The sequence below is a fragment of the Empidonax traillii genome, unplaced genomic scaffold (assembly GCF_003031625.1).
Source record: "Empidonax traillii isolate 1590-97213 ecotype Southwest subspecies unplaced genomic scaffold, ASM303162v1 scaffold51:size1492887, whole genome shotgun sequence".
NCBI lineage: Eukaryota > Metazoa > Chordata > Aves > Passeriformes > Tyrannidae > Empidonax > Empidonax traillii.
The window spans coordinates 349,232-364,061 of NW_020955244.1; the positions used below are offsets into that span (position 1 = coordinate 349,232).

At 42.8% G+C, this 14,830-nt stretch overlaps 1 protein-coding gene across 3 annotated transcripts in view; it reads left to right on the top strand.

Annotated features, from left to right (window-relative positions):
* Positions 1–14,830, top strand: part of ZCCHC7 (zinc finger CCHC-type containing 7) — an 88,158-nt gene that overhangs the window by 61,515 nt on the left and 11,813 nt on the right. For all 3 annotated transcript variants that reach the window (XM_027879123.1, XM_027879124.1, XM_027879122.1), the window contains exon 8: positions 7,330–7,365. In XM_027879123.1, the coding sequence (XP_027734924.1) occupies positions 7,330–7,365 (36 nt within the window). The remainder of the gene's footprint in view (positions 1–7,329; positions 7,366–14,830) is intronic.

The following is a 14,830-nucleotide window of genomic DNA, read 5'->3' on the forward strand; positions in this document are numbered from 1 at the left end:
CCAATGATCTTCCACAGGCGGCAGGGGCCTCATCCCTCAGTCTTGACCCTGCTAGAGGGGAGAGGGGCACCCCTGGGCCCCTCCTCTACCCCCCACTACTCTGACCTTGGAGTCTGCTTGTTATCCCATGTTCTCCTCTGCTCTTCTCCGGGCTGGAATTTCGTCTGCCCAACAAACCTTCTCTTCCTCTGTTCTTCAATATGTTATCACAAAAGCACATTTTCATTGGCTTAGCCTTGGCCATCACTAAGGAAGTCCCTCCTGGAGCTAGCTGTCATTGGCTTCTTTATAGGATAGGACAGTGAAACTTCTAGTGGCTTCTAACTGAAATTGCCCTTGTAGCCCTCCCCTTGCTACTAAACCTGTGACATATTAGAAATTCAAATTTGATCTTCCTCTTCTAGATGTACTTTTACTTATAGCTAATGTGCACACAATACCTTTAAAGAAGATGAATGGCACCCCTGTTCTGGTATGCAGAGAGACAAAACTGTAATCTCAAGCATCTTTGCCACCTTTTCTCTTTTACACATTTTATGACATGAGTTCTCATAAACTGATAATCTTTCCTGTAAAGGATCATGAGTCCTTTATCATCCAAAATTTTAAATCCTACCTGAGTTGTGCAAGTTATCAGGAAAATCACAGCATGTATTTTTTTCTGCTCATTAGGTCCACCTTAAATCAGAAAGGTTTGTCCTTGAAACTTTGGGCAATTCTCTTGCAGTCCTGCGTGAGGCCGCCTGTGCGGTAAACACTGGGGTGTTGGAGCAGCATCTCTCCTGCCCTGTCCTCAAATAGAGAGATAGCATGGCAGAACAAAGGCAAAGCAATCAAAACCAACAGTAAACCTTTCCTGTGAGGCCAGCAGGTGATCAAGACACAAAGGGAATGCTTGGACAGGACAAGTCTGCTGCTGTTGGCTTAAAGATTTTTTTTTTTTTTTGCATCTGGGATATTCATAGTGGAAGAAACCACTTTCCCACACTGAAACCTTTGTTTGTGGAGAGGATCACCGGGAAGCTGTCTAGAATTGAAGAGAAAGTGAGGCTTACCATGAACCTGTGAGTGCAAGCCTGTTACCAAGACAGGGTGATGATTGTCCAAAAGCTGCGGAGGAATGTGAAGGTGAAATGACGCAGTTGGTGGTGGCAGTGAGACCTCGTGCTTGGTGCCTGACTGGTAACTGAGTGGCAAATGCAAGGACAGTGTGTGGGGTCGCAGGGAGAGCTGCAGGTCCAGGCCCACCAGCCACGTGCACTGAGCCAGCAGGCAGGAACCCCAGCAGCAGCACGTTGCGATGGGTGTATAAATACGATATGCACGGGGGGATTCAAGGCTGCTTTTGTAAAGGAGAAAAATATCACTTCTTGGGAATCTCCAAAGTTCTTCAAAGGAGCAGGTTGACAAGCACGTGTGTAAACATGATCCAGTTGACATAGTCTACAAATTCCAAAAGACATTTGACAAAGTTCCTAACCAAAAGCTTTTAAGAAAACTAAACAGGCATGGAGTACAAGGATAAAGGTGGGAGATGCTGCTGTGACATGAGAAAGGGTGAACAATAGGGCAACAAAATTTGCTGAGAAGGTGGAATTGCTTAGAGAGTCAGTGCTGTGAGCCAGCTATGAGGAACTGCCCAAGGACTGTAAGAACTGGAGGGAGAACACAGTAAAATGGCAGATGAACGGCAAGTAAAATACCAGGGAAAATAATCACATCTTGGCATATGGAATGATGGGTTCTGAGCATTGCTATTCAGGACTCAGATTATAGTTATGACAAGCTGTAATAAAAAAGTGAAATGTTAGAAATCATCAGAAAAGCAAGTGACACCTCAGCACAACTTTAGTCCCTCTTTTCTGCATCCCTCAGCACAACCACAACTCCTTATCCTGGAGGGGAGGTTACAGAGGGAAGGGTATGTGAAGAGCTTCAGAATCATCTGTGATGGAAGACAGTGATCAGGAATCAGTTGTTCATGGTTTCTTCGAGCACACCTGGCAGTCAGTAGGAGCCAGGTACAGGAGGAGGTGACTTTCTGTGCAGTTGACAGTAGACCCATGATTCTCCTTGCTGAGGGATGCAGATCTGCTCTGCTTCCAGAGGAAGTGGGAGCAGTTCATGGAAGAGAAATCACAGAATCCTGCAACACCAGGTTGGAAGGGACCAAGACAGCCTAGCATGCTCTCCAGGCAAATCCTAAGAGTGTCCAATGCTGGGGAATCCACCTCCTCCCTAGGGAGGTGAATGTTCTCCTTGTGAAAAGTCTTCTCCTGTATCCAGCTGGAGTCTCCCCAGGAGTAACTTGTAGCCATCACCCCTTGTCTTTCCCATATGACTTCTTGTAAAATGGCAGTTCTCATCTACTTGTTATAGAACATATGTAGTCAAATGCATTGGATGCTCAAAGGAAATTGCAATTTGTCTTTCCCAGCAAGTTCACTCCCTTTTATTGTGACAGAGAGAATGCAGAACAGGGTCCTGTACACAGTCTGTCAGAGTGACTCTCCATAGCCACACTTTTTTCCAGAAGTGAACATGACATAGCTCAAGGTGCTTCACCTGGTTCAGTTAGACAACATTCAGAGTTATTTGAAACATTTACAGGGTCACACATTTATGAGATGTTAGGTCAGTCTCTTTCCCTGAGATAGCGCTGAAAATGGATGGAGTCCTTTTAGCTGGAGTTGTGTTGGAAGCAGCCTGGCCTTGTGTGGTTTCCTTGGGAGGGTCGTCAGAGGAGCCATGTGGGCAGGTTCCTTGGCACTTAGGTGGATGTCATTATCCTCGTGGCCAGTGTACCTCACCTGCCAGCGGCAGGGCTGGGAGAAAGACTCCATGAACAGGATGATGTTGCAGGAAGCAGACAGACAGGGCAGTGTCTTCATACATACCTGGGAAAAAACAGCGTGTGGGTGCTCAGTGAGCCAGCTAGGTTCGCCTAGGAGCTGGCAGCCAGCTGTGCCTGGTGCCCTGCAGCCACACTGTGACTGATGGCCTGGTGGACTCATTTCCAGTGCCCTAAACACCCTGTCAGCAGTACTCCTTCCAGGGAATCAGACAGATGCATCAATCGGCATCTTCTCCGTGTTTCCTGACACTTTTTCTGGTGCAAGCCGCCACTGGCCTCTTCTCTCCTGGGAAATTATGCCTCTCTTGTTTCCAGAACCTGTGCCACTGCTCACCATGGGGATGTGGCCACTGCTGCAGGCTGGGATAGGGCTGGAGGAGCAGGGATGGATCCACAGGTGTGGTTGGTGTCTCTGTGGCCAAGTGGCCTATTCCCACTGGTGGCACCATGGGCCCCTGACCCTCACCTGGGCAGAGAGCACAGGGTTTGCCTTTTCTCCTTCGTTCCCCAGCACTGTGCCCCATCCATCTCATGTCTGGCATGTCCGTGTCCAGCCAAGGGTGAGTGCAAGTCCACGTTACCAGCAGCAGGGTTGATGCCAGCAGCTACTCAGCTCTGCCCACCTGGCACTGGCAGCAGCGGCCGTCTGCGCCAGCAGCGTGGGGAGAGGTCTCGACATCTGCTCGTGCAGGAGTGGTTTTGAAGGGAAGCATTGTGTGTTTTCATGGCAGTTCCCATGTGGAGGTGATGAAAAGTGTGTGTTTTGGCAAATCTTTTGTTTTATTGTGGTGGCTTGCGGCGGGGCAGCTCCAAGCAGCCGCCGCTGCTTTGACAAAGCACCAGAGGATTCTGTTAAAAAGTTGTGTTTAGTAATTGTAGTCGTCGTGTCAGACCATAACTGACTCGGAGCTGAAGGATTTTTGCGAGATGAGTAGCTGTGCCAGCAGGGACCCAAGTCTCCTGGGCCAGCCGCGCTCTCATTAAGATTTGCCGCTAGCCGTGGCGGTGTTCGGCAAGTATGTGACGTGCATGCTGTTATTGTATGCTTGGCTTGTCAGCCTGCAGCTTTCTGACACTCACTTATGTCACTCTTTATTCAGAGACGAAGAAGCTTTTGATAATTTGACAAGACAAGCTCTTAAACGATCTAGGTCATGGCCTTCACTGTCTGTGATTGTGAACATATTTCCTGAAAGCCCTGTCACTCATCACAGCTACATTTTCTCCCGGGGAGCCGCGGGCCCGTCCCGGTCTCCTGTCAGCGCGTGCATTTTGGTTATTCATACGCCAAATACAGTAGCGGGGTTTTTCCTTCCCTTTTGCCGGCGCTCGCATGTTAGCGGGGCTAATCCGCTCCCCCGCGCCGCGCGCCCCGCAGGGCCGCCGTCGAGGGCCCTCTCGGCGCGAGGCAGACGACCGGCCGAGGGGAGCGGAAAGCAGGAAAGGCCGCTTAGTGCCGGTTTTGTGTTTGTTCATTGTTGTGGAAATATGAGAACTGGTGGCAAGGGCTTCGTCTATTGAGCACTCAAGTCCCGGTCTGCTGTCAGGGGCTGTTTGAGATTGAGTGTTTTATTTTCTTTGATGTTCACGTTGGAGAATGGGGAAGTGGGAATTAAACAACAGATGCTTTAAGCTGTTGTTCTGGTAAAACAATAATTAGCACCTGACAAAATTTAATACGGGTCAAAACACGAAGCACCCAGCCCTGATTCGCCCGGTGTGGCACCTAGCGCTGGGTCAGCCTCGGGTACGAGCAGTCACCCCTCCACGCTGCCTGGATGTGGTCCGTGGCAGCGGTGGCATGGATGTGTGGAAATAATGGCCCAGTGCTCACACGGCCAAAGGTGTGGGCAAGTGAGGGGACGTGCCCCTGGCCATGCACGCACCGGCTGTGCCTTGGCACTGGCACTGCCCTCAGGAGTAAGCACCTCTTGTGTGTGCATGCAGGTAGGGTCAGGCCACTGGGGCAGGAAATAAATGCAACTTTATTTTAATGTGCTTCATCGCACTGCCATATAACTCTGTAGTGCAAGGGCTTTTCTTTAAAAGAGTGCTGTTCATGGCTAAGTTCTTCTAACTAAATAAGGAAGGTCACAGGTTTGGCAGCAGTTGTCTTTGGCTGTGGTCTCTTCATAGCAAACTGTCTCTGCTTCATTTGAGGAGCCAGTATTTGGTAGTATTTGTTAGTTATACTTTTTGTCATTCCCCACTAGAAGATGCAGACAATAACCCTGAGCTGATGTGAGGTAACAGGTTAAAAGCATTGCCTCTAAAAAGCCATTGTTTAATAGTCACCCCTCCTCAGCTATTGTACCCGACTTCTTAATGGTGAGCAGTATTACCCCAAGTCACCATCTGAATGAAGGGATATGCTTAGACACCACCTTCGTCTTCCTTGCCTCCCTTTTGTTTTCCCACCCCCTTAAAGGCGGATAAACCCCACCATAAGGATGGTGGGATAAGGATGAACCCCACCACTGGACAGCACCACAGAGGTACCAGGACTAGAGCTCTCCCAGCGTTTTAGCAAGAGCTCTGCCAACTGTGGTTCCCACTCTGAGTTACAGATTTTCACTCAAAGTGATCTCATTGTGTCCAGACTGAAAAAAAATACCAAACCGAATGATTATTCAAAAACAAAGTAATTTTTATTATTATGAGGATTATTAAATAGCTGTCATGTGAGTAAAGGTCATACCACATAGTGGCATTTTGCCAGCATAGGACAACTCGTTGATTGCGATTTTTCAACCATATTAGCCTGGGCACACTGTGGTAATCAAAAACTATCCAGAACTAATGTATAAATAACTGCCTGCTCCCCCTGAGCCAGACCAGCACAGCTCTCTGGCACAGCTTAAACCCCTTCAGGTCTGAGAGAGATGCTGAGATCTCTGGCACAGTATTTTACAGGTTAGGGGGTGTTTATGTGTTGCACCTCTGAACGCTGTGTAAGTTAGGGAAGGAGGAAAATCCTTTTGTTTGCACTCAAAAACAGCTTGAGTGTGTTCAAACCATCAGATCCTCAGTGAGGAATGTGATGTCCTTCACACATTTCTTTTATAGAAACATTAATATAAAACTCAAATATTTACACACATTATTTGAGTAAGAGGAGAAATGTTGAACCATAACACAGAACAGATTGTAGATTTTTCTGCAGAAAATTGTGTTACTGGGGAATGAATAATAAATAATATCGTTTCCATCACATCCAGGAAAAACACGCAATATGTGCCATAGGGGGACTGGTGAAAACTTGGATTTTATTTTGAGAGATACTGGTTAAAGTTGGAGTCTTTTTAATTAACATGCTCCATCAGAATAAAAGAAGGCAAGAATTTAGGCATGAGTGAAAAATTTATTTGAAATGTAAAGAAATGTTAATAGTACTCATTTGCAAGTAGTCATGACACTTCAAACGTTTGAAATTGCAGCTCCAGCATATTATGGAGAAGCCGTGGAATAACTCATATTTCTTAAAATACTGAAACTGGAGGTTGGCAAACCAAATTGCTAATTGTTTAAATCATTAAGGAGCAGTTCTAATAAGAGAGTAAATGTTCTAAACAGAAGTGAAAGCCCTCCACTGCAGTAACTGTATGCCGAAAGGACAGAAAGTGCCACTATTTCCATGTCTGTCTGTGGCTCGGGGGCCATCAGAAATATTGTACGTTTTGTAAAACCATTAAGAGTGCCTGAGAGAGTGACCTCAGCCTCAGTGACCAGCAACACATCCTGATTTTGTTTAAAGATCCGTGTTTCCCTCTTTCCTGTCTCTCATGCGTCCCTCAGATCTATTGTGTCACTGCTGTGACTGAAAAACCTGCTCTGAAAATTTTTTTTTACAAAAGGCTGCACTTAGGATTTGATGTGAGAGCCTGGCAATTTAAAAAATAAAAATAATAATAAAAAAAGCGCAAGTAAGCCATTGTAAAAATAGAAACATTAAAGCAATCTGTTATGGTTCTTGTTTACAACTCGTCTGACACGCGGTTGCTGGGGATTATTAAGTGTAACAATTATATTCTGATTAGGAAAGAGATACGTACAAAAAAGATAAAATGTTTCTGTTCCTACATGAAAGGAAGGCACCTTGTGATTTAAATTTCAGAACATTATGTAAATTTAAAATGTCAGAAATGTAGAATTTAAATCTGCCCCTGTTTGTTTTGCAGCATTAATGCTTCCTACAGTCACAGACACACTGCTCTCCCAAACTTCTGCCCCTCGGAGAAGAAGGGCAGAGGGAAAACTGTTACTGGCTTTCTGACAATGGCAGGGAGTGTGTTAAAGCAGTGTAAAATTCAATTAAACTGTCTAGCCAGGTTTTTGAAGCTGAAATGCAGACCCTTTCAGTTAAGCTTCTTATTTTCCTGTGACCGACACCAGTGGATACTGTGTTATGCCAAAACCAACAGGCTGTAAAGCACCTTGTTTCATGCTCCTAGCTGATCAATATTTTTATTTTCCAGGCTTGCCCAGAAATATGGAGGCAGTATCACCTAACAGTAAGTAGAAACACCTTTTTTATTTTCTTCTACACCCAACCTATTTACTCCTCTGTGAACTGCTGACCATAAAATATAGACAAGAATCTTCTGTGAGAAGATAATAAACATCTGAAGAGTTTTTGAACTGAAGAAGGCAATGAAACACTGTCTCTATTTTTTAAACATCTTTAGAATTCTAATTTTTTTTTTAATACTGTAATAATCAAATGAGTGCCTTGCTTCTCTCCTCTCAGTGACCACATTTACACGTAGAAAGAGGACTAAATTTTAAGTTGGGATGCATAGCAGGAGCAATAATCAGATATCCCAGATGCTGGTAATTAGTAACTCTGTGTGACAAAACTTTCCTCTTAAATAAGTAAAATAAATCTCAGTTAGAGTGGAGACATTGATTTGAGCAAATAAACTCATAAACTTTTACAGATAATTTTTAATTGGTCAGGATATAGCTACGATTGCTTCTTTGGCCTGCACTAGTTGATGTTTAATCTCTGAAACAAGAAAATACAACTTTGTGAACTGTACCAGTGTATTACTTAAGGTTTTTCCTCATATGTAAAACAGAGATAAAAATAAAACAAAATGCATATAAATTTGGCTAATCTTGAAACCTGTTATGATATTTAATCAGTCAAGAAAATATTCCACAGATTGGTCTCGCAGGTCTTGAATATATTATTTTCCAAAATTGTCGTACATAAAAACACCTTTAAAGGTCAGGGTTTCGTTGTCCCTCTGAAGCTTTGCTGTCGCCGCTCCCCAGATCGGCCGTGCACGTATTTTGCTGTTACAGATAATTAAGCCCCACTCTCTGCTCAGAACAAAGTAGAAAAGTTTCTCCATTACTTTTCTTTTCGGGTCTTTCACTTTGTCTCTGGAGCAGTAGATGGGATGTGCTTTATAATTTGTGCCTCCACCTCTTCGTGGCAGTGGAATGCTCTTTTTTCTGCTTTTTTTACTTCTAAATTCAATGAATAGGAGAAATCTGCACTTAAAACCTCACATTTGTGTTTTGTGCATAAAGATTTTAACACAAAGATCTGCACTGGAGATTATCCACCCTTCCTGAGAATTTACTTTTAAACAGAATTGGTAAAGACTTTTTGTTGGGTTTTTTTTTTAAAGGCATTATGAGCAAAAGATGCATTCACTGAATATTTTTGTTTGCTTTTTTTAAACTGGATGAAGGAAAAAGGTAAATGCTGTCTTTTGTTATAATCCCTGTGGGTGCATGTAAAAACAATTTCTGAAATGTTTATGGTACTTAGAACTTAATAATATGATAAGTATGTTTGGTGCAGTAACATCTTGTGTTTTGTTTTTTACTGAGATAGATTTAATTTCATTTTAGTCTCACCTGCCACTGATAATTCTTCCAAAAGCGTGTTGCCATCAACACTCAGAAAATACTTATTTCTGTTAAAAAAAAAAGTGTGGAGTAACTTAAATCTGACTGAGTTATTATTAGGCCAGATTTTGAAGTATCTTGAGATAGAAAATTTTTTCTGTGGATTTTGTAGTAGGCATTTAGTGTTTACACTTAGTTCAGTATAAAGCTAAAAAATGTGAGAAAATACTCGTTAGAAAATTTAGTGCTTATAAATACAAGTGTATTATTAAAAACATTTGGAAATTTGTGGCGCATTTTAAGGATAATTTTATAATGTAGTCAAATATGGGCACACAAAGATTAACTGGTATCAAGTCAGACTGTAGCTTCTGATAAATAATTTTTTTATTTTGCAGTGAACTGCAGATTATCTGCAAAAAATCCACATTTCTGACACGTGGGAAATGCTTTGCACACGTCCATTTTTTGCATGTGAAAAGTCCCTTTGGTTCAAAGTTACATTAGCAGTCAGACTAAACCTGGAATTTTAAAAATTTGTGTGGCAAAAGACATGCTTAGTATTTACAATAAGTAAATTGAAAGAAACTCCGTTATCTGAATTGTTTAAAAGTGAGAGTCCTGGCTTTCATTACTCCCTTTAAATATTCTCTTTTGCACCCAAAACAGAAGTAAATAATATTCTGGTAAGAATCGAAACTTCTGCATTCGAATAATGTATATTTTATATATATTATATATATTTATAGCATCGTAACAAAAAGCCATGATTTTTCAACTCTCACATCAGCATATTAATATTTCACTTTGAAAGCAGCGTACAGTTTTCCTAGCTTAGAATAGATATTTCGGTACAAACAGGGTAACAACTTAAGGAAAAACAGGAGAAGTTTAAAATGAAAGTGCCGTTGTGCTGTTGCAGCACGCAGAGGCTCTCCAGTCCTTGGGGACCATGGGAAGCTTTTCCTGCACTTCAGCTGTGGATACAACCACTAGATTTAAGCTGGTTTTGGTAAATGGGTGGTGAGTGTCCCTCATGCAGGTCCATTCAGTGCAGATCAGCCCAGCCATCAGGTTTTGTGATAAAACACCTTTTTTTTTTTTTTTTTTTTTTTTGCATCACTCACAAATGACCATCACAGATTTTGGTCAAATGTTTCACGTTCTATAAAGTATTCTTAGTTAATTACTGTGAATGCTGGTGAAGAACCACATGGCCTTCCACCTCTCTCTTTTGTGAGGCTTTTGGTTATTTTACTCATTTGCCGGTGCTTTCCTAGGAGATGGACTGCCATCTATTGACTCCTCAGAGCCCCTGCATGGTGCGTGGGGGAACTCAAACAATGACTCAATAACAAGCCCATTCTGCTCTTGGGGATGGTGGAGGGGTTTGTTGACGTTGGCCTTGGTGACACATGAGGGCACATTACAAATAATTTGTTGTGTGAGCAGAAATGTCTTATTCCAACCAAAACAGACTTCCAGAGCAAGGAATCTTAAAAAGAAGCGGCAAAAACCTTTATAACTGGAATAATTTAATTTGCCTTTTGATGAAAAAATGTTATCATATGGTATTCAGTGAAGCTTAAATATAAGGGCTCCGTGATAAATAGAGCTTTATAAGTGAGTGAAGTTAGTTTCTTTAAACTTGTTCTGGAAAAAAAAAAAACAACATCAGCAGAACATTCCAATTCCTGCTGTGGTTTAAAATAATATTTAATAACCTCTTTAAGATGATGATTTAAAACATTAACACATCATTTTTATCGTGGCTGCTTTCTGTATTTCTGCTGTATCAAAGAAGGGAAATTACATTTGTCAAAACATACTTCAAGTTTTTCTTCATGTAGGTATTCATTTGCAGTAAATTGGTTGGTTTTGATACCCATGTATGTTTATCAAAAGGGTTGTTGTCAATCAAATAATAGGATAAGGACTTCTTTGGCAGATTCAGGATAAACAGTTTTGATCGTAGCTTACTGCACTGTTAATAATATGTATGATTTTTGGGGGCATGAGGCATTTGGAGGCCTTGTTGAGCTCTTTGTTCTGGGTTATGAGGAAGTTTAGCTTACAGCTTTGCCTTTCGAAATGCCAGCTGCTCCACAAACCCAGAGAAACACGGGCCATGTTCCACAGAACATGCCATCGCACCCCCTCTCCTCACTGAAGATACAGCGGTGCTTTTTCACCTTCAGAGCACTTGGCTCTTTCTCATTCCCTTTTTCTTGTCGTTTCAGATTTCAGTTATAAATGTAGAAACATTTGTTATGCGTTGTGACTGGAGGACAGGTTGTAGCCCTCTTACTACAAACAAAAAAGATAAATCCTAAATAAGACTAAAAAAGTCAGTGGAAAAAACTTGTGAGAAGAAGGCACTCCACAATTTTCATTTGTTTGGTTCAGTTTTGAGGTTTATTCTTAAAAAAATGCATTTCCCCTCCAAGTTTGCCCTGCTGCCTGTTCACTCGGTACGTGCCCGGTGGCAGCTCTGTCTTCAGCAGGTCGTGCGCTGGAGGGGCAAAGCCGGTCCAGCGCAGGTCCGGGCTGACACATCCTGTGGGACAGCCCTTACCCCCCTGCTGTTGGTGCCAGCGTCCCACCACTCTGGGCTGGCCTTCCAGGGAACTCCGTGGGGTGGGCCCTGCCCCGTGGTCACCCTGCAGCTTCACTGACCGAGCGATCCCATGAGTCTGCTGCAAGCAGTTACCTTTCCACCCAGCAGGCAACTCGGCAGAGAAAAGAAGAGGCTATTTATTTATTTTCAGTGCATAGTGAACCTGTTTTGCTCCAGGCATGAAGCTGCACTCCTGCCATGAGCCCCCACAGTGCAGCCCAGCCTTCCCCAGCAGTGCTGCGCGGGAGAACCAGTGAATGTGCACGGGGCCCCCTCAGCCTGTGCTGGTGTGAGATGGAAAAGGATCTCACCACATTTGCACTGCCAGGGCAGCTTGTGCCATACAAGAATGGACACTGTCTGGCTCAGGAGCAGGATGTGGATACCACAGGAATGAACTTTGCGAGTGTTAGAATCTTCTTCGGTAAAAAACAACTGAATAGAGAAATCCTGTCCCTAAAATAGACAGAGCAGGTTTTTTTATTTTCCTGATGTGTTTCTCAGTGTTGATGTGTGTGTTAAAACATGAACCCTGCTGGGCCTAGGTGTTTTCTTTCTGTAGGGATTACTCATTTTTAATAACCCCTTCCTGCCTCAGTGCCTCTCCATCCCCCATGCCCTGCCTTCACCAGTCTCGTCTGTGTGAAAGCTCCCAGGCCAAGATGGCCACCAACAGAGTTTTAGAACCATCAGAATTTTTAACTAGCAGAAGCTATCATTTAACATTCTTTTTGATAGTTTGTTAATCTTACTTTTAATCCACTTACATAAAGGAAGGTGAACCAGGAACTGACTGGTTTGGCCCCTGGGTGTAATAGACATGAAGGGGCAATGTATATCTTTTGTGTTTAGATTTTGCACTCAGATTTCTTTGTGTGCATTATTAAAATTCCTTGTGGCCTGCCACTTTTGTCCTGAAATAAAAATATAAGTCATGTCCATGAAAACAAATTTTTTTAAGGTGTGACTTTCAGAAATGGAAGATTTAAATTAATACAACCCTGACTAAAAATGTATAAGCTTGAGCGAGAGAGAGGGCACATTTGGTTTTCGGAGAGGGGTGGTTTTTTAGGTGAGGGAAGGGATGAGTTGAACAGTATTTTGCGCAGGAGGTTAATCTCCTGCTTCCCTGCAGCCGTGGCCATGACATGGCTGCAGGACTCGCTGACCATGGCAAGGCACAAGGCCAGGGACTGTGGGATCAGTGCACTCCTCTGGAATGCTTCTAGCACCTGGCCGATTCCTCTCCAGGTGTTTTAAGGCTGTTTCTAGTAAGTCTGGTAAAAACACCATCTCATTTATGAGATAGGCCATGTATTTCTCATATTTTGAAATCCCAGGGCGGCCCCTCACGTGCCAGTGCTTCAGTATCCGTTCAGCAGGATATTTTACAGCGAAGGCAACCCAGAATTCGCAGGGATATGGATTTAGGGTAAAGCTGACTCTGTCTCTTGTGGGTTTTGGGGAGAGACAAATGCGTGGAGCACCTGCTCAGATGCAGGATTTCCTGTCCTCAGAGAAGGTGCTCACGCCGTTAGCCAGAGGAGGAGGTGGGGCAGAGCCTGGCGAGCAACAGCCAGATATTTTGATTTTAAGCTATCATTTTGCATTGTCCAAGCTTGGGCCCTTTTGCAAGTGGTTTTCAGTGTCAGAGGTGCCCCTGACATGCTGCCCGCCCTTGCACAGCTGTCCTGGAGAAAACCAGCATGTCAGAGGGGGTCGGCATGCTGGGCAGGAGGCTTTTACTATACAAGTGTTTATTTTCCCCTTCTAGTTGTAATGTGCCCTGTATTACCATTCTGTTTCAAGTCTCACATATTTTTTGAGAACCTTAACCCCAAATCTTTTCCTGTTGCAAAGAAATCTTATTTCACAAAAGGTAGTATACCTTCCTGATAGCTTTTTGGGGGGTTTTTTTACAGAAAACAAAGAGAGTTTCAGGTCTTGAAATAAATGTTAATTTTATGAGTTCAAAGCATATGCTATAGCTTTTGGTACAAAAGCATGCTAGCAAAGGGTTCTTTCCCAATTTTTACTTGGAAGCTGTGTTTAAAATATCACAAGGAAAAGAAGTAGATTTAGTAACCTTACATAATTACGTAGCATGTCTTACAAGGAACCGAGCAAGCAATTTTAGTGGGATGCAGGACCTTACAGCAGCACAGGCCTCAGCTGCTACTTACCTTTATCGTGTAATAACCATGGTGGGAAATGTCCTGCTTTCTCTGACCTTTGTCTGTCCTGTGCTCTTCCCACTTTCTGCCCAGAAAACAAAATGAAAGGTGCTTTTAAATGGAGTGTTAAAAACCAATTACGTCTTGACCAAAAATTGCATTTTGGTATGTTTCTGGAAGCAGTTTGGGAGTGGGGAGGGGGTGGAATAAAAGGTTGAACCAAGTAATTTTGATTTCCCTGATTTTGGGGTTCCAAATAACGTTGTCAGGGTGTTTGTCTCGGAGAGCAGCATCCCTTAGAGAATCCCTACTTCAGTGCGTTGGTGTGGTGTCAGGAACCGCATTGGCTGCAAAAGCAATGTCTTTTGAGTCTGCCTTTGGAAGGGAAAGGGAGAAGAGCAGGAGATGGAAATCAGTGTATTTTAACATTTTAAATCTGGTTGTCTGACCCCTGCCTGGCTGGGACACTGTGCAGTATGTGACATTTGGTGACGTGTCCCACCTGCCCAGCACGCCCCAAAACCAGCAAAGTTTGGGTTATTTTTGTGATTCACCAAAGCTGCTGGGTGAGGAGTTAATTAATCAGACAGGATAATCAGGGAAAGCTTTGCTGCTAAAATGTCTCCCCTCCATACACTCAACCACAGTTCTTCTAAAGGAAAGGATTAAGATGATCTTTTCTTTAATACTTAACCAATTTTGCAAAAAAGTTTCACCTGTCTTTCCTCTAGTTTGAAAAAGTGTTAATACTTTTTAGTATTATTTTTAGTAATGTTTAGTATTTCAAGTATTAACCATCTAAATAAGGAAGATAGAATTTTCAAGCTAAAATTATGTTTCCAATGCATTTTAAAAACGCATGAAATTTGAATTTTTCTGTGCTCTCTTTCTGCATTCAGTACCATGTGTGAATACTCAAAGTTCCTATATTCTGAAAATTACTCCTCCAAACTTGCTATGAAGTTTACTTTTTAAAGTTTTAGTAGAACTTAGTGGTGGTTTCAAAATTTCACAGGAAACATCATCTGTGATCTAGCAGACATTTTAAGATGTAAAAAAAAAAATCACACTTGCACATAGGTAACATAAAAAGGATTTTGGTACGTTTTTGTATTGCAAAATGGAAAATATGTAAAATGTCACTAAACCTGTTTGCACTGTGTGGTTTATCCTGCCGGTGATTCGTGTGTCAGAGCAGCCCAGAGCTCCTGCCAGTGAGACAGTAACTTCCTCAAGTTATGCTTGATCATGTTAATAATCTACGGATTAGGATTCCTTAAAAATATTCAGTGATTTAATTCCGAGAGGGTCTATCATGTCGTT